At 45.3% G+C, this 22,446-nt stretch overlaps 1 protein-coding gene across 6 annotated transcripts in view; it reads left to right on the top strand.

Moving 5' to 3' along the window:
- Positions 1–22,169, top strand: part of LOC138721625 (inverted formin-2-like) — a 123,134-nt gene extending 100,965 nt beyond the window's left edge. The window contains exons 3-22 of one of the 6 annotated variants that reach the window (XM_069858961.1): positions 104–263; positions 2,054–2,087; positions 3,143–3,284; positions 3,388–3,529; positions 4,059–4,931; positions 6,167–6,312; positions 6,399–6,460; positions 7,233–7,335; positions 7,420–7,505; positions 8,045–8,145; positions 9,458–9,528; positions 9,636–9,743; positions 10,699–10,769; positions 11,395–11,515; positions 12,325–12,489; positions 13,168–13,270; positions 14,087–14,245; positions 15,003–15,761; positions 17,229–17,285; positions 19,667–22,169. In XM_069858961.1, coding sequence (XP_069715062.1) covers positions 104–263; positions 2,054–2,087; positions 3,143–3,284; positions 3,388–3,529; positions 4,059–4,931; positions 6,167–6,312; positions 6,399–6,460; positions 7,233–7,335; positions 7,420–7,505; positions 8,045–8,145; positions 9,458–9,528; positions 9,636–9,743; positions 10,699–10,769; positions 11,395–11,515; positions 12,325–12,489; positions 13,168–13,270; positions 14,087–14,245; positions 15,003–15,761; positions 17,229–17,284 — 3,462 coding nt within the window. In that variant the 3' untranslated portion in view covers position 17,285; positions 19,667–22,169. Of the gene's footprint in view, positions 1–103; positions 264–2,053; positions 2,088–3,142; positions 3,285–3,371; positions 3,530–4,058; positions 4,932–6,166; positions 6,313–6,398; positions 6,461–7,232; positions 7,336–7,419; positions 7,506–8,044; positions 8,146–9,457; positions 9,529–9,635; positions 9,744–10,698; positions 10,770–11,394; positions 11,516–12,324; positions 12,490–13,167; positions 13,271–14,086; positions 14,246–15,002; positions 15,762–17,228; positions 17,286–17,494; positions 19,595–19,666 lie in introns of those variants that run through there. The other 5 variants (XM_069858964.1, XM_069858962.1, XM_069858960.1 and 2 more) reach the window with 5 other exon arrangements.
- The last annotated feature ends 277 nt before the right edge of the window (positions 22,170–22,446 follow it).

Below are 22,446 nucleotides of genomic sequence, written 5' to 3'. Positions count from 1 at the left end.
AAAATGAGAGGTTTTAGGATGGTAATTCCATCTGACACCCTGAAACAAAGTGGTAGATGTTTCTAAACTATCTGAACAGGATTGTCACTTATGTTATTAACAGAGTGTGAAGAACCAGCAGTATCGATTCAGCGTCATAATGAACGAGCTCTCCAACACAGATAATGTGCCATACATGGTGACACTACTGAGTGCTATCAATGCCATCATACTGGGAAAAGAAGAGCTAAGAACAAGGACACAAATCAGAAATGAGTTCATAGGTAAGGATGGTTGCAGCACCTGACTTCTCCTGGAGAAAATCAGTTTCCAAACAGTTTTATTTTCAGGTGTATCCATAAGGTGACTAAAGAGGGCTGTGGAGCAAAACCGCAAATATTAAAGTCAGACTCCTTTTTTCTTTCTTTGTCTCTATTTTCTTCAACAACCTTTCTGTAACCAGATTTATTTAACTTTGCTGCCTAGCCATAGCTTTGATCTTTTCTGGAATCCCAGCAGCACTGTATCCCTTGAGCATCATCAATACGTTTCTCTAAGCAGTCATCTTATGTAGCCACATATACATACATTGCAACTCCTCCTAAGAGAAGGTAATGTTTCTTTGTGCTGCTTCTTCTCAACTGAACCACAGAAGCTGCCCTGTGATTCAGAAATACTTTCCAACTGCTTGAATACTGGGATCCTAGGTACTGTTAGAATTCACCTGACTTGATGTGTGCATCTGAGCTGGTGAGTCTGGGCTCCATTTCTCTTTGCAGAGAGCAAGGGCTGCCTGACTGCACCATTCATCTGACTGATCTTAGACATCTAATTCAGGCTGAGGTGAATCATGCCCCAGAAGTGCCCATGTCCCTCAGTAACTACAGAAGGATGCTTAGGGGGTCATGGAGCTGGAGATATGTGTACCATGGGTCACTCACGCCTCAATGTCTTTCTTGTAGTGAGGGGCCCAAAACTGACCACAGTATTTGAGGTGTTGCTTCACCAGCGCTGAGTACAGGGGGACAATTACCTCCTGGCCACAATGTTTCTGAGACAGGCCAGGATGCTGTTGGCTTGCTTGGCCACCTGGGCACACTGCTGGCTCATGTTCAGCCAGCTGTCAACTAACACCCCCAGGTCCTTTTCCACCAGGCAGCTTGCCATCCATCCATCCCCAAGCCTGTACCACTGCATGGAGTTGCTGTGACCGAAATGCAAGACCTGGCACTTGGCCTTGTTGAACCTCAAACCGGTGGTCGCAGCTCATCCAACCCCTAATCCAGCCTTTCCAGATCCCTCTGTAGAGCCTCCTTATCCTCAAGGAGATCAACACTTCCACCCAGCTTAGTGTCATCTGCAAACCTACTGAGGGTACGCTCAATCCCTTCATTCAGGTCATTGACAAAGGTGTTAAACAGAACTGGCTGTAACACTGAGCCCTTGGGGACACCACTTGTGACCAGCCTCCAACTGAATTTAACTCCATTAACCACACTCTTTGAGCCTGGCCATCCAGCCAGTTTTTTATCCAGTGAAGTGTACACCCATCCAAGCCATGAGCCGCCAGTTTCTCCAAGAGAATGCTATAGGAAATTATGTCATAGGCTTTACTAAAGTCTTTGTAGACAAAATCCACAGCTTTTCCCTTTTCCACTAAATAGGTCACCTTGTCGTAGAAGGATATCAGATTAGTCAAGCAGGTCCTGCCTTTCATAAAACCATGCTGACTGGGCCTGATTCCCTGGTCATCTCTACATGCTGTGTTATGGCATTCAAAATGATCTGCTCAGTAACCTTCCCCAGCACCGAGGTCAGACTGGCTGGTTTGTGGTCCTCAGATCCTCCTTCCAGCCCTTCTTGTAGATGGGGAACACATTTGCTAACCTCCAGTCAACTGGGACCTGCCCATTTAGCCAGTACTGCTGATAGATGATGGAAAGTGGCTTGGCGAGCACTTCCACCAGCTCCCTCAATATCCATCTAGCCCCATAGACTTGTGTCTAAGATCGTAATAGATCAGTGCAAAGTAGATCATAATGCTAATATTTTTTTGATGTTATTGTTCTCTTAGGGCTTCAGTTGCTGGATGTTTTAGACAAGCTAAGGTAAGGGTCACTGTTTAAATTTTCTTTATAAATGAAATTCACAGTAATGTAGCTATGGAAACTTGATACCTATAAGCCTTCAGTTTTGTGACGTGAAGTGTGCCTGGGTGGAGTGGACCACGCTACTGTGCATCCCTTACACGGGAACTGGAGGCATTAGGCCAGCGTTGACATGCTCTTACCAAGCACAGTGTCACAGAGACAGCTGTTGGTGCAGGTGGCATCGACAGAGGCTCTGGGCACAGATGAAGTTATGCTCAGCGGTGTCCTCATTGAGGCTGTGTTTCAGACTGAACCTCAGATATTGCTGTGGACTCACCGAGCAGCTTGCTGTATCCAAACCCTTTCACTGCTGGTGTTGGTCCCAGAAGCATCCAGCTGGGACACTTTACTAATGAATAACTGGACATACCTGTCTTCACATTTTCTTAATTTAAAAATTATGTTCTCTCAGAAACTCCCATGATAAATTTTAGAATGCATTATATATGAGTTGCTGTTACGCCGGTAACTGGAATTGCTCCATTCAACCCCATAAAAATTATGGAAGACAAAGTCTTTCAATACTGCCACCTGGCAAGGGTAGAGTTTCTGCACTGAGGATCTCAAGAGTGCTGAAAAAGTTGACTTTAGCGTGTTTGGGTTTTTTAAGATCCGATTTCTATTAACAGAGAAGGAAGTTTTTTAAACAGAAATATCACTGGAATATTTTCAATTGATCTTGACTTTACAAAAAGAAGAAGAAGGTAGCCTAGTTTCAAAAAGGTGGAAATGCAACCATCGTCACAGCTCCAAAGAGAAGTCCATACAAAGCATATTATACCTTGAAAAGTCCCATTCATTTGTATGTATTGACTGTAGAAAGATGTACATTTGGTTCAAGAAAGGATGCGCTGGTGGTATTTATCCTTCATAAAGAAGGTAGAGTTGGGTGCTTTCAACATTGACCAGCTGAGTGTGAAGGGCAAAGAGAAAAAAAAGTCATTTAATCAAAGATAATGATCCGCAAATCAATGAAGGGCACTCCATTGAAAGTGAATGCTGTAATATTGCAGAGACATAGAGGAAGAGGATCTGATTATCCAGTGTGATACATTTGAGGAGTTCAAGATAGAAGATGATGAGGAGTTATTAAAGATATGTGATGGGATAAACATGAACGATCACCATGAGGTCTTTTCATCTCTTTTTAATAAAGTAAGTAGGCTGTTGCATGGGGCACAAACTGATGCGATGGCAAAGTCAATATGGTTTGCTTAGAACCACCCTTGCCGTGATGGAAAGCTCCCCTGTCTTCCAGGTGAGCCGCTCTCCGGTATCTGTCCAGCTGCTGTCCATCCTTCAGAGCCTGCTGCACTTGGAACCATCTCATCACTCCAGCCTCTTGCTGTGGGAGTCCTTGGATGCAGTGGTGAACAGAGCCCTTTTACTCGCAAATGACAGTAAGAATAACATATCCATCTAGACTTGCACTCTCCTGTTTTCCCTTATCCCACCCAGTACCCACAAAAGTCCTTCCCAAATGCCCAACAAATAATCTATGGGACTTGCTAAGCGCTGAACAGAAGCTGGAAAAAAGCTACAGCTGCTGCACAGAGTTAAGTCTTGATGCAAAGCCCCAGACGTGCATATGGCAGTAAGACCTGACCACGTTTAACAGTGTGCTCAGGATTCATATTCTTGCTTTGATGGTTAAGTCCTGAGCTTTGGGTCATAGGAACCAGTGGGAATCTGTCCTCATTGACATGCTGTTGCTGGTGCTGGCTAGTCCTGCTGGCAGGCATGCTCAAAACAGTGTTCAGGCACCAGGACCATGGGAAGGAAATTACCTGGAAGCTAAAACTGCAGTTGTGTAAAATGACACCAGGGAATTGGCTCTGTGGCTCCAGATCTGCTGCATAGCAGGGGTTAAATAGCATGAACCAACCTTTGGGCCTCATCCCCTTCTCTGACCCCAATTCGTTTCTCTAGTCCAAGGGAACACCGTTGAGGAAGTCATTGAGAGGTTGCTGTCTATCAAGAAACATCCAAACAAGCAAAAGCGAGCTGAAAACCGTTTGTCTGGGAGTGCGAATGGAGGCATCCACGCTGAGCTAGAGCCACATGCACGTGCAGCTTGGAACCCAGCAGGATCATCAAACCCCTCCAAGGCACCAGCACCTCCTCCCTCGGGGCCACCTGCCAACGAGAAGATCTCGTTGTCCCAGATCACAGCCTGCTGTGCTTCACGGGAGACATCTAATCCTCCAACCAACGCTGCTCCTGCACCAGAACCTCCACCACCTCCACCCCTGCCCTCTGGCACAGCAGCCATGACCCCTGTATCCCCACCTCCAGCCCCTCCACTCCCTGGGATTCCTCCACCCGCACCCCCATTGCCTAACATGGAGGTTATCCCACCGCCTCCACCCCCATTGCCTGGCATGGTGGGCAACCCTCCCCCTCCACCCCCATTGCCTGGCATGGGAGGCATCCCACCGCCTCCGCCTCCACTGCCCGGCATGGTGGGCATCCCTCCACCCCCACCTCCTTTACCTGGTATGGTGGGCGTCCCACCCCCTCCACCTCCGTTGCCCGGCATGGGAGGCATCCCACCGCCTCCACCCCCACTGCCTGGCATGGTGGGCATCCCTCCACCCCCACCCCCATTGCCTGGCATGGGCGGCATCCCTCCTCCTCCCCCTCTCCTGCCCGGCATGGGAGGAGATCATATAGAAGCTGTGGTGGCTTCCCAGTTCAGCTGCCCTCTTGGCTTAAGCAGGCCTCCCCACAAGACAGTGAAAACACCAACGCTGAGAATGAAAAAGCTGAACTGGCAGAAGCTGCCCTCCAATGTGGTGAGAGGTGGGTGCTTCTGGCATAAATTCACTGCTGCTTTACGGGTGAACCGACAGAAAAAAACTGCCTTTATGGGTTTGTCAGATGTGGTTAACTCCGTTTAGATACAGAAATACCCTGATTTCAACTACATTTGACCTGCAGAACTTAAATAAATAAAAATACCTTGGAACTACTAATATACTATAATAACCATCCCAACTAAATCAGTAATTTGGAATAGCTTGTTTATAATTTAAATCCATTGAAATTAAAAGAAGGGGGAGAGATGGAAATATTTCCCTAATTCACTGTGACACTCCTTAGGCTCGATTTCTCAACAACCTCAGATCTGGGTTCCCCAGACTTTTGTTCCCCAGTCCATCTGTACTTCTATCTGGGTATATTAAAGTCATGAGTAAAGAGCGCAGGTAAGGATCACATCACAGTTCCAAGAAGGACACTGAAAGAATGAGAGAGCTGTGAGAATCATTGATTTGTCTTTTGATTTTTGGGTCATATTTCCCTCTCCTAATAGATCCAAATAGGAGCATGAAATGTGAGGAGGATCCAGGACAGGCAAGGTCAGCTTTGTCCTAGACAAGCAAGGCATCCACTGCGTGGAGGTTTGCATAGGTGAAGTTTAAATAAGGAGTGTTTTCAATTACAGGAGCAGTTAATCGTTTGGCTTATTTCAGAAGAGACTTCTACAGGCCCTTTTGGGTGATGGACTTTTCTGTCAAGAAAAAGATATGTCAGAAAGCACAGTGGAAATGAGTTAAATCAGTCCTATAGGCAGCTTTATACAAAGGCTAGCTTATAAAATGAAAAATGTAGGAAATTTGAAGTCAGAAAATATCCAGGTTTTGACCAGTCCATGGGAAGGAAAAATAAAGTCAGCCATAGGACTAGGAAAGAAATGATTAAGACTCTTCTCATGCTGATGTCTTTTCCCTGCTGTGGAGAAGAATGTAGTTTTATAGGGAGGAATGAGGCTGTACAGCCTCTGTGTGCCCAGTGCTGCATCCCCTTACCTGCATATCTTGGGGAAAAGCACCATGTTTAATTACCCTCCAGGCTCTTTGGATCCTGCCCGTGGGACTTGCCACTCCTCAGTAATTAGCATTTGTCCAGGATGAATATGTCTTTTCTTCTTTCATTCACCTTCTGAGAAGTATCCCTTCTAGCAACTCATATTGGCCTGAAAACCAGGAGCTTCCAGCTTTCCCTGTAGCCAATCTGAACACCTTGTCTTTTTTCAGAAAGTCACTCAATGTGGGCTTCAGTGAGCAGCAGCAGCGAGGAAACCATAGAGCCCAATTACACGAGCATAGAGCAGCTATTTTGCTTTCCACAACCAACCCCCAAAGAGAAAACGGCCGCACCAGTGAAGACAGAACCAAAGGAGGTGAGGAGGTCCCTCTCATTCTTTCAAATAAATATCACTGCAGACAGCTCATCTAATATGAGATATCTTCTTTTTCTTTAATGAAGATCACATTTTTGGACTCCAAGAAAAGTCTCAATTTGAACATATTTTTGAAGCAATTTAAATGGTAAGATATGGCCAATTTTCATGACAGTTGACAAAACTTTAAGCAGGTTTTGAATAGTATCTAGAAAGTCTTCATGAAATTTATTCTTGCCAATCTACTATGGTGGCCTGTGTTACTGAAACATCTGAACATTTCCCAATTTATCCTACAGTGTCTTTAAAATAGTGAGTTTAAGCATTTAGTTGTTTTTACATACAACATCCCCATGTGTTGGCAAAGGCAGTATATCTCCATGTTATAGATAAAGTTGTAGCACAGCTTCTTAGGATAACTTGGGCTGTGAGACACCGCTGGAGGTCAAATCCCTCCTCCAAACAAGGACAATAACGAAGTTAAGAATTAGTTTTTCTTTTAAGGCAATCAAATGCCCAGAGGCAGAGATCTGAGTTGCAGGATTGATCTCTGACTTTGAGTCATTTTACCAGGACCTGAAACAAAATTTGAGGCATAGCAGGGGTGCAGGTCCCAATTCTAAGTTAATCATTGGGTCCTATCTTTCCTTTTGGATTATTGTGGTTCTCAATAGGGAAAGCGAGGTGGAAGAGTTCAAGGCAAGGTTGGATGAGGCTTTGAGCAGCCTGATCTCATGGAAGGCGTCCCTGCCCATATCAGGGGTGGTGGAACTGAGTGATCTTTAAGGTTCCTTCCAACACAAACCATTCTATGGTTCTGTGAAAGCACAGAGTGCTTGCACAGACATGTGTCTCGGTAGCATGTGATTGTGGAAGAGGGGTCTTTGGGTGATGGATGACTCTGCTCCTCCTCCTCGCAGCTCCAATGAAGAGGTGACTGCCATGGTCCAGAATGGAGACCGAACCAAGTTTGATGTTGAGGTTCTGAAGCAGTTGCTGAAGTTGCTTCCTGAAAAGCATGAGGTCAGGAGGAAAAATGATACCCTTAGTTCATAGAGTTAAACACACAGTGCAGTCCTGCAGTCTTGATTCTTTTTTCCTCATCAGATAGAAAACCTAAAGGCCTTCAAAGAAGAGAAATCAAAGCTAGCAAATGCAGATCAGTTTTATCTTCTTCTCCTTCAAATTCCCAGGTAAGGGTGTTGGTCATGAATTTCAGCCCAATATTTTTCTTGGTTTACCTCTGGGAAGTTTAATTTCCCTCTAGGACCTTCACAGACAGATACTGATCGATAAAGCTAGTGGATTCCCCCTTCCACCTTAAAGCTGTCCCTTCTGTTAGCCTTAGATGAAGGGCTGTTGCTGCTTCAGCACCTTCTCTCTCTCAGAAGTAGCAAAGCTGGCCGAAACCCCGTGTCAGATCTGCCCAAGGAGGCCTCATAACTTACTGAAAGGCAGTGCTAAATTCAGTGCCAAGAAGGGGGACCCCATATTTCATACGGTGGTCGGTCTTCTCTGCTGATCACAGTGTGTCAGCAGAAACTGCATCCCCACTGGTCCCCAAGTCAGGCTGCAGCCCCTTGCCTCCCTCCACAAGCCACAGGTACTGGCTTGATGTGGATGTGGTTGTCAGCAATGTTGTGGGGTTGCCAGACCAGTGATGTGGGAAGAGGGCCTCTGTGCTGGCCAAGACCACAGAACCCTTAAGCTTTGGATCAATGTCTGTCCTTAGCTACCAGCTGCGCATTGAATGTATGTTGATGTGTGAAGAGACCACTGTTGTGCTGGACATGATTCAGCCAAAAGCTGAAGCCATCCGGAGAGCCTGCGAAGGTAAGTGACCTGACCTTATTTCTGGACCTTATTTATGACAGACAGCTTGAAACTCACCAAAAGTCCCCTGGGGCTCTGCAATAATATAACCCACCCCCCAAAAAACTCTGATGTGGGCCACTCACTGGTTTGCTGCAGGATACAGGATGCTGCTTTAGGTAACTCCACTGATGGTCAAAACCCTTAATAGGACCAGAGATCATTTTCCCTCACCCTCAGCCTTCTTTTTCTGCAGCAGATGTGTTCCTCTGAGACATTTTCAACAGTGAAGCTTTGCAAGCTGGTCAGCCCTTTCAAAGGAGCTGAATTTGGACAGTGGAGCTGGCCCTCTTACAGCTAATTCATCCAGCATTATTCACCACATTAAGACCTTCACACAGCAATTTTCTCAGCTGACAGAAAAAAACACCCCAAACTCTCCCCAGAAAGTAGTGATGCTTTAGTTTTTCCCTGCCCACAAATGGAACCAGAATAAAAGGTTTGTTATTTTGGGCTATAAATTGCTGATGCTCTAATGTTGTGAGTACATGGAGAGATTGTGCAATAGCTTTCGGCTTCCTGTGGCAGAAACCTCACGTCCCACTCCACTGAGAGCAGGATGCTCTTGTTGGCACTGTCAAGTGCTATTTGTCTTACAGAGCCCATTCCCCGAACTCATGCCAGGGGTTCCTCCAGCTGGTGTTACAGATGTCTGCTTGGAAAAATTGAAGCTTTCCCCAAAAAAGTGTCCTCCCAGCAGCCCATTTGTCCTTCTAGAGCTGCCTCAGAGCCAAGTGCCCCAGAAAGCACAGCACTGCAGCCCAGCGTCAGAGCAAGGACACAGACTGCACCCCTCATGCCTTGGTGATCGCCTCCACCGAGCGAGACCAAGAACAGGGCGAGTGTGTCTGGTTTTAGCAGCTGGCAGATAATCATGGGACTGTCAGAACTGGCTTCACTGCACAGCTAAACAGAGCCTACGAGATTAAAATTACAGCCCAGTTACCCTCACCCACACCAGGGTAAGTCTGGGTACTTCCAAGGAAAGCAGTGGGCTGATGGCTGTTAGTGAGGAGAGTCCAACCCTAGATTATTTTCCATTAGGAAGGAATGAGACCAGGTTTAAAGGAAGAAACATAAGTCGACAAAAACTTTCACAACTCATGGAGTCGAATGTATGTAGAACCAATTTCTCCACAGGTTGGGCAATTGGGCTGCAAACCTGAAAAATCAGATTTGGTTTGGTGGAGTTCAGAATCCCAGTTTCAATGAAGTTTAGGAAATGTTCTAGTATAACAGAGGCTTTTGTTTAAAAGTGCTTTGTGTTTTTCAGATATTCTGAACAGTCATCGCCTGCCACTCTTTTGTCAACTGATTCTCAAAGTTGGAAACTTTCTGAACTATGTAAGGACTTCTGCCTTGTCCTTCCACCATTACAGTATGTGGATGATCTCTAGGACTGTCATTTTGATGGACACATTAGTTACATCTGCTTTCTTTCTATCTTGTAGGGAAGTCACACAGGCGATGCTGATGGATTTAAAATCAGCACTTTACTCAAATTAACAGAAACCAAAGCAAACCAAACCCGCATTACGCTGCTCCACCATATTCTAGAGGTACCACTGCCAAGTCCTGGGTGATAGGGGACAGGGAGTGTTTTATCACAGATGAACCATTTCTCCTATTCTACTTTTAGTTAATGCCACACAAGCATTTGTATCCTCCTTGACTACCTGCAGAATGTTCAATGAGCGTTCAATTCACTTATTCAGGCAGAGGCTGCCTGTGGGCACTGCTCAGGGAGCTCTCTATTTTAAGTCTTGTTCTGCTTTCCTCCAACATCTTTCACCGCAATGGCTGGAATTTCCTTTTTCATATTTGTGCAATCTTCACGTCGTCAGCTGCAAACCACAGAGCACGTGGCTACCAAAACCACCCCGGCTGGTCTATAACCATTCAGCCATTCTGCCTTTCCATGGCCTCTTTTTCCACCAGTCTATGCTTGAGGTTTTCATGCTCTCCTCCAGCCCAAATGGCTTTCTTATTCACTGCATTGCTGGGTTTTTTTAATTGCACTCCATGCTTAGCTGTGCCATCTTCATTCATCAAGTTTCCTCTATTCCCGTTATGTATGTTCAAGACCCCAGTTTAGCTGGCAGTAGCTTCAGCAGCCACAGCCGTGAAAGTAAATGATTCAAATAAGATTCATGCCCCATTTAATACCTCCCTGGGACCATAAGAAGTGTCAGACTGCATCAAACACCAGTCCAGCCTCCTCCCATGGCCAAGAGTAATAGGGCAGCTTTGCTTTGAACTATGAGTGTCTCCAGCGTTCAGCCCTCTTGTATGCTTTTATTACCTGAGCAATGCCTTTCCTCTCTGCACATGCCACCCTGTTTTGAATGCTGCTCGGCTCTGTGAGGCAAAGCAAAGCTGCAGGGGGGGAGCAGCAGCAGGACATAGCACAGTTGTCCTACCTGGGCACTTCTGCCTGAGTCTCTCTTCCCCCCAGTTTTCTCCCTCAGCTACTGCCATACAGCAAGTAACAGTTCTTTTTCTCTTCTGCTTCAGGAAGTAGAAAACAGCCACACGGACCTCCTGGAACTGCCAGAGGATCTTGAAACTGTTTCAAAAGCAGCAGGGTAAAATTGTGTGTCACTTCCTTTGAATTAAAAACAAAAATAAATCCCATATACATCAAGAATGTAGCAAAAATTAGGACTGCAGCTGGTATAGCCCATTAACAAGATTGCATCTTATCTAGTTTTAACAGAAAGATTTGTTTGATGAATGTTGAAACCCTTTTAATGTATAATAGTTCTACAGCTGGCAACACTTAGGGCTAAAACTTGCAGAGCATTAGTTAATGCTGCCTCCCAGGCCCTACCAAAATCTCCACTGCCTTTGTGGTAGCAGGAGCTTGTGAAGGCCAGCTACCCAGAAGCACTGCTGAAGTGTTTTTAACAAGGGAAAGTAAGCTAATGCCGAGCTCTGAGGGTAGAGAACAACCCTTTGACTGGGTAGACTTTTTTTGGCATGTCTGTACACTATGTTATAGGTAGACCTGGCAGCCTTTTCAGAAGTGCTGTGAAGGGAAGCTATTTTCTATGTGCTGGGACTATACTGAGAGTTCAGAGGTCGAGTGTCAGTCCAGTGAAGTGGTGGGAAGCAGAGGGACAACGAAACCATCAGCTCGGGCTTGTCTTCTCTTTGATCAGCCCAGGATGCTGGTGTGTCAACTAATGAGGGGATTTTGTGTGATTTCAGAATTAATCTTGATATTATACGCACGGAGTCCAGCGCCAATTTAAAGAAGTTGCTGGAGCTTCAGCGAAAAGTCTTATCATCCAATGATGACGTGAAACAACAGTATGAGAAACCTATCCAGGTCAGTAATGGACCTCCCTTGCATCTCCCCTATTACACACAGAGGCAGTGTGCGGTACATATAGAATCGTAGAATCATAGAAGGGTTTGGATTGGAAGGGACCATTGGAAGGGACATTGGAAGGTCATCTAGTCCAACCCCCCTGCAGTAAGCAGGGACATCATTGACTTGATCAGATTTCTCAGAGCCCCATCCAATCTCACTTTGAATGTTTCCAGTGATGTGGCATCTACCACCACCACCTCTCTTAGCAACCTGCTTCACCATCCTCAGCAAACAAACTTACTTCCTAATATCTGGTCTAAACTTCTGCAGCTGAGGAGGCTCATGACAGGGTTGAAAATACTGCCACAAGACATGCTCTCAGGTTTGGACATCAGCTGTGATGCCTCACAACCCACTGGTGTTTATTTGCCAGCTCTAACCCGAAACCCAGATACCTTTGGTGAGGTGCTTTCTTCAGGCCTCTGCCTCAGCTGTTCTCTCCACTCTGTTGTGTGACTTCTCACTTTGAGTGAAAATGCTCACCCTCTGTGTGGATCACCAGAGTAAAGCCTGTTTCCTGGGATTAAACTTTGCATTAAGCTTTCCATGTCTTGCCACCCCTGTAAACTGGCACAGCATAGTTGCCAGGAGCAAAGATCATCTGCAGATCTTAGTTTCTTCCCCCTTATAAGCTCTGCTGCAGTTAAAAACCAGGGCCCACAGTCCTGCTTCAAGCTCTTACATTGACATCCTTTTTTTAAAAAGTGCACTTTACTCATTGTCCTCTGGATGGTGTTTTACTGTGCATATTAAATGCATTTCAGGATAGCATCGATGCCGCCAGAAAGCTGGAGGAAGAATTTGAAACCATTGAAAGGAAGAAAGAAGAACTTGCAAATTATCTCTGTGAAGACCCAAGCAAGTTGTCCTTAGAAGATATATTTGGCACCATGAAGACCTTCAGAGATCTTTTCATCCGAGCCCTGAAGGTTGGTGTCTGCACACGCAGTGCTGAGCATCCCTAGTACTGGTGTATCCTCCACTCCAATAGGCAGGCATGGGGTGGACACACAAATCTTGTGGAGGGAAGATGCTGATTACAGCCTCCTCCTTTCAGCGCTTGGCATGAGATCACCAGGTGAAAGAAGTGTTTGATCACTGTTCCACTGCACTGCCATGTAGGGCTGACGTTTCTGGCCTGGCCCAGACCCTGGTGATTTGTAATTTCAGTGCAGAGTCTCAGAGATGCTTTGGAATCAAATGCCTAAGTTTTAGAAGAACGGGCTTATAAAACTTAAACCCTTCTGTTCAACCTGAGCAAACAGGCCCAGAAAGGGGATGTGTAGTAAAAAGAGCCACCAGTTTGGAGTTTCCACGTTTGTTTCAGCTAAAGGTCGGGAAGATCTGCACAGTGATGGGTAGTTGTGTTAGGCAGGTCACTGTGGCCACCACCAACTAGGATGTAGCAGAATCCCAGCCAAGCCAGTGTTCTGCCTCTCACCATCTTGGCAAAACAGCCCTTACTCCACTTGCCCATTTTATTTGTTGCACAGGATAAGGCCAGAATTTCTCTTCCTCCTTTGCAACCATCTCCAGATCATCCTTCTCTTCAGCTTTTCAAGCAGACATTTAGCCAATCTTCTTATGCTCCTGTTATATCACTGCAGGAAAACAAGGACAGGAAGGAACAAGCTGCCAAAGCAGAGAAGAGAAAGAAACAGCTGGAAGAGGAAGAGGGGAAGAGACAGAAGGGAGAAAATGGAAAAGTCAGTGAGTATCTAAAAAGGCTTTAAAAGAGAGATGGAGCCGATAGGAGCTCTTTGCTGTTCCTGCTTTAATGGACCGGTAGTGGTAATTTATTTTGTGTGTTTCCAGGTGCTGGCTGACTACAGGCTTTTAGCTGTCTTACAGCCATCACTAGGAATTGACTTTTCACAGTTGCAGCTGGGCAGAGAAGTTAATTTTATGTTTGCTGACTGAACAGCAGAGGAAAAAAGTCAGATTGAAACATTTCCGTTAACTTTTTCAGTTTCTAAACGTAACTTTTGAATCCCAAATCTAACAAGAAAAATTTGACTTCTCCCCCAAAATCCATGTATACACTTGAATGGTCTTTCTTTAACGGAGACTGCTGATGTCCCAGAAATCTTGCAGATAACTTAAATCTGCCTTTCTCTGGATGAAAATGAAAGGTGGCACAACATAAAAGAACAATTGGAAGAAGCAGAGAGGAAAGAAAAATCAGGATAGTTTTCCCTCCATCCCTCTGCCTGCTCCCCCCGCAAAAAAAGGCCTCCACCAATAGGAGGTTTTTCAAGATCTTGTTACAGCCAGGCACAAGGACAGGCAGAGCCAGTGCCACCGGTCCCAGCCTGTAGCACCCAGGCTTTTGGGTAGATCCTTTGGCTTCAGCCAGGACACGCTGCTGCAGGGGCACGGAGCACGGCTGTGTCCAGACCTGGCATTGGTGCCCAGTGGTTGCTTGTATCAAGACAGCAGTACCTGCCCCATGCAGTAGCATCGCTGCAAAGTGGCCTTCTCCACCATTTCATGAGCAGATTTAACACTCATGTCTCTCCATCCCAGTTAAGAAGGGGATGGTGAAGCAGGAGGAGGTGTGTGTCATCGATGCGCTGCTGGCCGACATAAGGAAAGGGTTCACTCTGAGAAAGACAAAGAACAGACACGAGACAGATGCACTTCCTAAAACTTCACCTGCAGAGAGCCTGGAGGAGAGCCAGTCTGGTAAGGACACAGACCCAGCTGTACCTGCAGCTATTCATTTCCATCTGCCCCTGAGCCTAAACCAAACACACAAGCAAAAAGCCTCTGTGTTTGCATTTGGGTCATTTTATTTAAGGATGCTCTGCAGCCAGTGCTGTGGAGAAGAGGAGCAGAGAGCCCTGAGCTGTGGCCAACCAGGTCTGCCCCAGAATTAGCAGTATTTTGGAACAGCGTGGCCTTCCACCCGTGCTGATAAGCCCTCTGAGAGGCACAGCCCATGGGTCAGCCACAGTACCATGATGATGGAGCATTGGTGTCATCCCCACATGAGTCCTCTTCATGCTATCAAGTCTCAGTAGCACAGCTTGTCACTGCCTTGGAGACTGCTGCATTCTGTCTTAGTCTGCAGCTGGGAGTCTAAAGCAGCTCATAAGAAAAGGCAGATTCCCTCTTCCTGCCATAGGCTTTCAGGCATCCTTGCAAGGTAAAAGGCTTCCATGGAAATAAGCTGGATGGCAGCAAAGACACATAAACACCTGCTGGAAACAGAGACTTGACTGAGGAGGAGCCTTTGAATCCAACTGGAGTGACCACAGTGGGTATAAGGAGGGGAAGTATAGGGAGGGTAAAATAGTGCTCCCTCTGCATGGTTCCTTTAGGGTCAGTTCACCCTCCACGTGCAAGTCTTGCTTGCATCCTCTCCCACTGACAGAAACACCTTGGTTAATCCTGGATGCAATTCTGCAGCTGTGGCTGATTGCATTTTTTTTGTTTAAAGGAAAGAGCACTATGGATCCACTGGTAGCAGGAAAGCAGATCGATGATAAGACCAAGCAGAACGGCAATGGTCATCCCTCAGAAAGCACTTGCTCCTCAACCACTGCCCTGATGGAGATGGGTGGAGATGTTACAAACGCCTCAGCTTCAAACCAGGAGTTATCCAAGACCAGTGCTGGAGGAAACTTGCCACCAGAGTCCCAGACAGACTCAGTAAGCTTGGTGGAAGCTGACAGGGCCAGTCAGACCGTGCCAAGTGCCAGAATGGAGCAGGCAGACAGCTGGGCAAGCCTCCAGCCAAGCATGAAGGGTGGCTCCATTGCCTTCTCTGCTGCTAACATAGACACAGGGATAAGGTTTGTGTGCAGCAGTTCAGGCATTGCTCCACAAGACCAACTCAATGGGTCCATCTCAGAAGGCCAGGACAAGAAATGCCCAGCTGATGGCTCAGAGAGCTACAGGCTTGTGCAGGAGCCAGAAACGCAGCCAAGTGAGACCAGAGTTGAACCTGGCAGCGGTCAGTCTGTTCCCTGCAATGAGGCCCATCAGGAAGAGTTGAAAGACATGGTAAAGGAAAATGAAGACCCGGGTACAGATTCGCTGTTGGACACCTCTCAAGAGAAGTCCTTCTCAGAAGAGCCAGCCACCGACTCCTCTTGTTCAGCAACACTCCCTCCAGGGCAAACTCACACTGAAAGGGAAAATCAGAGGCCATCTGGGAAACGGAGGAAGAAGAAGAGGCACAGCAAAAGCTACTCAGGTAGCCTGTTTCATACATAGCTGTCAGGAACTGAATTAAACTGGGGAGTCTTCCTCATATATTTGTGTATATATCTTCTTGCTCCCCTGGAGGTTCAATGCCCCCTACCCCTAGATCCACAGTGTTTCATGAAGCGATTATTTCTTTAAAACCAGAGATTTGAAAAGAAAAATACAAGCACAGTTTGTTCTCTTGACATTTATAAGTAGTTTATGAAGGGGTAATGATTAATCAATAGTTAAAAAGCCCATTACACATATGCAGTAAAGATGGCAATAAGCACATCTGTGAAGTGTGCTAAAGACTGCTACAAGGCACAGTTATGTGCAAACAAGAGCTCCATTAGACTCCAGAGCAGTGATTAAGAGCAGTTAATACTGGGTATTTAATCAGTGATCCCTCCTCTCAGCTACTTATAAACACATAAAACCAGCAACATGAGCGCAGCCGTGGGATTGTTTGTTTTTCCTCTCCTAAGCCTCATTGCAAGAGCACTTTGCCTGCAGTAACTTGACAGCCTGCCCCAGGGGTACTTTAGGTTGCTCCTGAACAGCAGGTCCTGGAGCCACCTCTGCAGGATGACAGGAGAAAGCCAACAGTTTAAAACGAGCCTCTTGCTGATGCTTGTGTGAAGGATTGTATTTGCGTGGCTGAATTGGTCCCATGCCCGGGGCTGCCCCACTGGTGCTGGGAAAAAGCTTCACCACCAGAGACACCCAGGTCTCCATCTCGTGGTGAGCATCCGCAGCTGGCCCAAGCCTGGGAAGTGTGTTCAAGTTCCTCAGACTTTATGAGCTGAAGCCACCCTTTGGTGGATACTTTAATCCCAAGCTAGAAGTGACTCACAGGGAAGATACTTGGATCTGTTACCCTTTAGAAAGGTGCAGTATATTGTCCAAAGTCTCTTTTCTGCAAGATCCTGGGTTCAAGCAAATGGGCAGGAAAGTGCTGAAAGTGTCTTTTTAATCAATGTTTAGTGCTTAGGAAAAGCACTAAGGAAAATGAAAGAGAAAGGAAGGCAGGGTTTGAATATCCACTGCTGAGAAAGACAGCATGAGTTGAGCACGTACCACAGAGAAATTTACCCTTGTAATATTGGCATGCCCTGGGGCTGTAGTTATTTCCATTCCTAAACAAGCCACTTTCCCTTAGTCAAAAAACAAGCCGCAAACAAGAATGGTTTCCCTGGAGCAGTGGTTCACAAACTTGCTTCCCAGAAGGCAGCAGGAGGAGCTGCAGCAGCAGGAGCACCCCTCACTCCCAGCCATACTGATGCTTTCCTGACATCTGAAATTAGTATTTCTGACTTAAGGAACTCAAAAGCTACAGGGCTCCCTGGCTATCCAGGGATGGCATCTTAGGAATCACTGCTACTAGACAAGGATCTCATCATATAAAGTTCCCTGTTGTTAAATTTGCCTTGCCATGATCAAATATATTTAGTGTTTGTCTTTTGTTTAAAAACAGAGGTTGAAACTGATACTGGAGATAATAAAACAAAAAAAGGTTGTGTGGTACAATGAGGTATGTAAACTCAGAAAAGTGTTTTTATGTGAACTAACCATAGCACTGGGACTTTACAGACCTAATCAGTATTCAGCACATCAGCTAAGCTTTTTGTCTTTGTATCTAATCACAAACACACGTAAAATAAATTTGTTACTCTGATTTTTATTCTTCAGTGTGTTGATCTTGTGTTGAGTGGAGTCAGTGCTGACCTCCCTTCGACACAGGGTCACAGCCCACACATCTGTCCTCTGTGTCAGCAGCAGCCAAATCACCTTTCCCTGCAGATAATTAAAAGTCATTATTCTAACCAAATGAATCCAGCTTCATGTGATAAGCAAAGTCCTTGCTTTGATCCCGTTATTTTCTCCAAAACCATAACAATGCAATTTCAGTACTTTTCTCCTGTGTAGAGCAATGGTTGGTTTGCTTGCAGGTAGCCACTTCCTATAGCACCATCCAATATATAGGTATAGGTATTCTGAAAAGGGAATAAAACACTAAACCTGGGAAGAATTGCTGGTTGGGGCAAGCTACCAGCTCAAACTCAAAGCCAAATTCGTTTTCAGAGTTGCACACAAATGAGTCCGTTGGAGCAAACAGACCGTGCATCCTTCTTGTGTGCATTCACGCAGCTTTCTGGGAAAGGCAAGGGGGCAGGGGTGGTGTATGTAATTTGGCTTTTGTCTGCCCAAAAGATAATACAGGTACACCCAATTTCTAGGGAAACTATGTACCAAGTTCCCTGCATCCTTCATTGATTCTGCCAACATAGAGTTGCCCCTCAAAAGAGAATTTAAAGAATTTCAGGATGAGACTTTCATTTGCAAAACTTTGCCTGGTTTTACAGCAACTGGGAAGAAAAGCAAGAAAAATAAACAATTGAAAGAACCACTATACTGAAATTGCATAGTTATGCGTTGTCCTTTCCATGCTGTTGAGCATTTCCTATGAACTGAATTAATAATGTCAAATCTCTCTCTGTCTCATTTCCTGAAAGGAATGTATTTATTCTCCAGCATCCCTAGTGCCCAGGGCTACAAGCCTGGCTGGGAGCCCTGCTCCTGCACAGCCTGGTGGCCCTAGGCCCTTCCTGGCCCCTAGGGTGGTTAAACAGAGGAATCTCTGCAGGATTTCCACACAGGATTGCTTTTGTTCCTGCACCTGAAGCATCACTGATAGCAAGAGAAAAGTGGATAGGTATTGGGTAGTTATAGTCGTAACTACTCTTGCCCTTCTTTTGGCCCTTTCCATGCTGTTCCGTAGGATCACATCAAGTGGGAAGGGGAAGTAGCTGTCTTGATTTAAGAATCCTAATGAAGATTTGTAGTAAGAATAGAAAAGAGTAGCAGCAAGACACAGGTAAGAAATATGTCAGGACTAGTTGTCGTGTTGCACTGAGATGTGTGGCAGCTGAAACCATAAGTTAAGCATAATTCAGATTATGTATGCTGTAAGCACAGGGATTCCAGCGTGCAGGCTTAAAAAGAAGTTGTGTTAGAAAAAAACAGAGACACAGACAGCTTTGATTTTTCCTTAGAAGAGGCAGGAAAGCAGCTTAGAGGAACGCATGGACAAATGGTGCCTTTTTGAAATGAACAAGGCAGGCAGGAGTTTCAGTGCATCCTTGAAATGCAGCACCTGGTAGCAGTGCTAGGAGGGCAGAGACGAGCTGCACTTTGAAACCTGCAATTCCTTTTTTCTTCTCCCGTCTTTGTGTGTCTTGGAAATGTTAGGGGAAACAAAAGTCTTGAAAGCACAAGTCCATAAGCAAACAGGCTTTGGCAATTTCCCTGCTCACAAATCTACTTGATTCCCTAGAAAATATAGGAACAAACCAACCCGGGAGTATAGGTCAGTGCTTAAAAACTGCAGCCTGGGGAGGTGTGAGAGAAGGGGAAAGAGGGGACACAGCGCTGCCTGCCAGCAGCTATGTCCTGCACATGGCAGAGCGGGACATCAGCCTCCCCATGCAAAGAGAATGCAGGTTTTCAGAGCTTCATCTGCCTTTAACAGACTCGGTATTGTCTGTGAGCAGTTTTTAAATGGACCACAAGAATTTAATCACGCTGATGCTCATCTTCTTATATGACTTCCATATCTGTTATTAGACATGGTGTTTGCTTTGGTTATTGTGTGGGATAGGCTCTTAAAAATGACAGTGTGCCATCCCATCCTTCTGACAGTCCTGAACGTTGCCCGAACTCTTTAATATCAGGATCAGTTCTGGAAACGTGATTTTTTTATTAAGGATATAAAAATTTAGCTCTGCTTGGTTTTAGGTTATCTGAGGAATATGAAGCTGGTAGCACCACAACTGTTAGATACACACACATGCAAAACCACAACGCTGTTGTTTTACAGTCTTAAATACTTTGAATTTCCCCCTCTTCCTGCAGGTGTCACGGCAAGGCAGAAGAAATAACAGAGACCCAGCGAACTACTCACACGTCCCCAGAGTGCTACCAGCTTCTCAGAAGCCGGGTTCTGCATTGCCGAGACGCCACCATGCCCTCTGCCCCACCAGGACTCAACACTTTTCCTCATGCAGCCTCTCACTCCCCTGCCCAAGACACAGAGAGCCTCCCTGGAGTCTTCAGCACCCTCGGCCCGTGCTGTACAGCGAGCGCTCACAGGGACCGGGGACAGTTCTGCGCGTGGCAGTGTGAAAGGGTCAGACCTCTCGGCCACTGTCCTGGAAGCCAAGTCTTCCAACCTGCTCTTAGGCCAAGCTCCTCTTGAAGCAACAGCTGAGTGTGGCCCAAGAAAGGATTGCAGCATTTAGCCCCCAGAGAATTTTTAAAAATAGCAGTGCCTCAACTAAATTAAAAGTATAAATTAAGCAGTGGCTGTACCATCACAGGTGGAAGCATGATGTTCCCTCTTCTCATTGCCCACTGACAATTTATATTGGAGCAGGTCCAAGACCTAGATCAGACAAATGTATTTTTACTCTCAATCACAAAGCAGTTACAGAGAAAAAAAAAAAGTAAAAAAAAAAGATAAAAGTATGTATTTTAGTAATTATATGGCCATATAAACTGTGTCTGGTTCCTACATGACACTTGTGTGCAATTATGTTGAAGCACATCACTAGTCATCTGCCGTACATGGATGTGTCCATCAGCTTTTGGAGAACCCGGGCGTCAGTTCCTCTTATTAAAGCAACAGAAAGAGGTTTTCCAGTCTGGTCTGTTGGACACATTCTCAGCTCATCCTTCAATAAATCTCTGGGTTTGAATGCTGTTGTCAGTTGCTTCCACTCAAAAGCCTTTGTGTTCAAGATGCAGAAGGTGTAGATTCATGCTACTTTTGCTTTAAAACTGGGAATGTGCAGTATTGTGTTTCCAAAATTCAGAGCTTTATATCTTGAGTTTTTGTAATAACATTGTATCATAGAACTGTAAATAGTTGTCCATTTAAAATTATCTACGTTTGTTGAATCTGTGGTGTGGTATTGTGCTGAAACATCAATCAAGTGGAAGAGCTGGGTGCATTTAAGAACTATGCCTTTATATGGTAACTCGCTGTGGGTAGACTAATGTTCAGGCTAAAGCTTATTTTGATTTGCTTAATGGGACTTGTAATACTGAAAACTTTGCTGGACTAAGTTAGAAGTTAAAGCAAGAATTAAATCACTGATTTATTTTAACCAAAGGATTGTTATGAGCATATTGAGCATCAGTTAACAAAAGCAAACACCAGCTGAGAACAAACCCATCGACAGCTTCAGTTCAGGAGTCCCTGTAGAGCAGCACAGCCCCGTTGCAGCTGAAGTCCCATTCCTGGCTGGCAGAAGCAGGCAGAGCCCCACCACTTCCTGCAGAACCACGTAACCCACCCCAGGTTTGACCTGCAGGACTGTCTCCACCCCCTTTTTCTTCCTCTTTCCCAGTTTCAGAGCACATCACCCAAAGCATCAGTCCTTTTGCTCCCATTAATCCAGCTTCTGTGCTCTCACATTAGACCCAGGCTAGAAAAATCTGAGTACCGAACACGTTCACCCAGCAGCTTTGCAACCTTTGTGTTTCCAGCCAGAGCCTTCCAGCCTCCTCCTCCCAACCCTGCTGTTTTATCAGTAGGAACAATATCATTTGGAGATTCAGGACTCAGGAACAAACTGGCTTTCTTGGTGTTACCTAGGGAACCTTACCCACTGATGCCCCGCGGCCTCTGATGCTCTCTTCAGATGCTGCAGCGGGTGTCCATTTCTTCCTCCAAGTCTTTCAGCTACCCCCATTTCCAGCTAGAGAGAGCAGCTCTTTTCACACAGCTGGAAGTTTTATCACTCTGTGTTCTTACCTTGGACTTCAAAGAGAGAGTGTTTGGCTTTATTTTTCCACTGCCCTCAAAAGTTTACAGAGAAATGGGTTATTTTGAGCCACTGCTGGTTCTTTGTTCCGTGGTCATCAGTGAAAACTATATTAAATTATCTACACAATCACATCCCAATAAGCAGACTGAAGCACAGCATTTATAATTTATTGCTTCAGAGCAGATCTGCTTACATTACAGTGATTATTTAAGAAGAACAGGGGGACAGAATCAGAGCAGGTCAAAGATATTCAACTGAGATGGGCAGTTCTGCTCCATTTGTGATTCAGATTTCCATTTATGATTTGTGATTCAGATTCACCTCTGGTTGCAAGGCCAAAGTAATTGCTGGTAAAAACAACATCACTTGAAGGTATTTCAACAAGAGTGTGATCATTTAATCTAAGAATGAGTTTGGACCTCAGGAAATAAGATTTCTTGTGGTATATTAAAGTGACCCCACATGGAGTCCATCATGTAAACCAACCTGTGAACATCACAAGTTTCTAGGTGCCAAAGAACTGTGTATTCCTTAATTAAGCATTGGGTACATGATAAACTGAAGCTATGGAAGAAATCAGCAGAAATCTTTGCCAAGTATTTCACCTTAGAATTCAGATATGTTTAATGGAATCGGTTTTCAGGGTTTGTTGTTTTTTTTTTTTAATTTCAACACTGAAAATATTGCAAAGTTTAGAATAAAACAAGTATTTAACAAGTTTCCTTTCTCTTGTGGGGATGGGGAGGGCCTAGAATTCACCAGAATTTGTCCATCGAAGTCCACATTTTCTGCATAGTTCATAAAGCACCTAAGCGTATCAGTGTCATAAATGCTTAGTAATAATTATCTGTTGTTTTCTCTCAA

The sequence above is a fragment of the Phaenicophaeus curvirostris genome, chromosome 5 (assembly GCF_032191515.1).
Source record: "Phaenicophaeus curvirostris isolate KB17595 chromosome 5, BPBGC_Pcur_1.0, whole genome shotgun sequence".
Lineage (NCBI taxonomy): Eukaryota > Metazoa > Chordata > Aves > Cuculiformes > Cuculidae > Phaenicophaeus > Phaenicophaeus curvirostris.
This window is presented reverse-complemented; position numbering and strand designations above follow the sequence as displayed.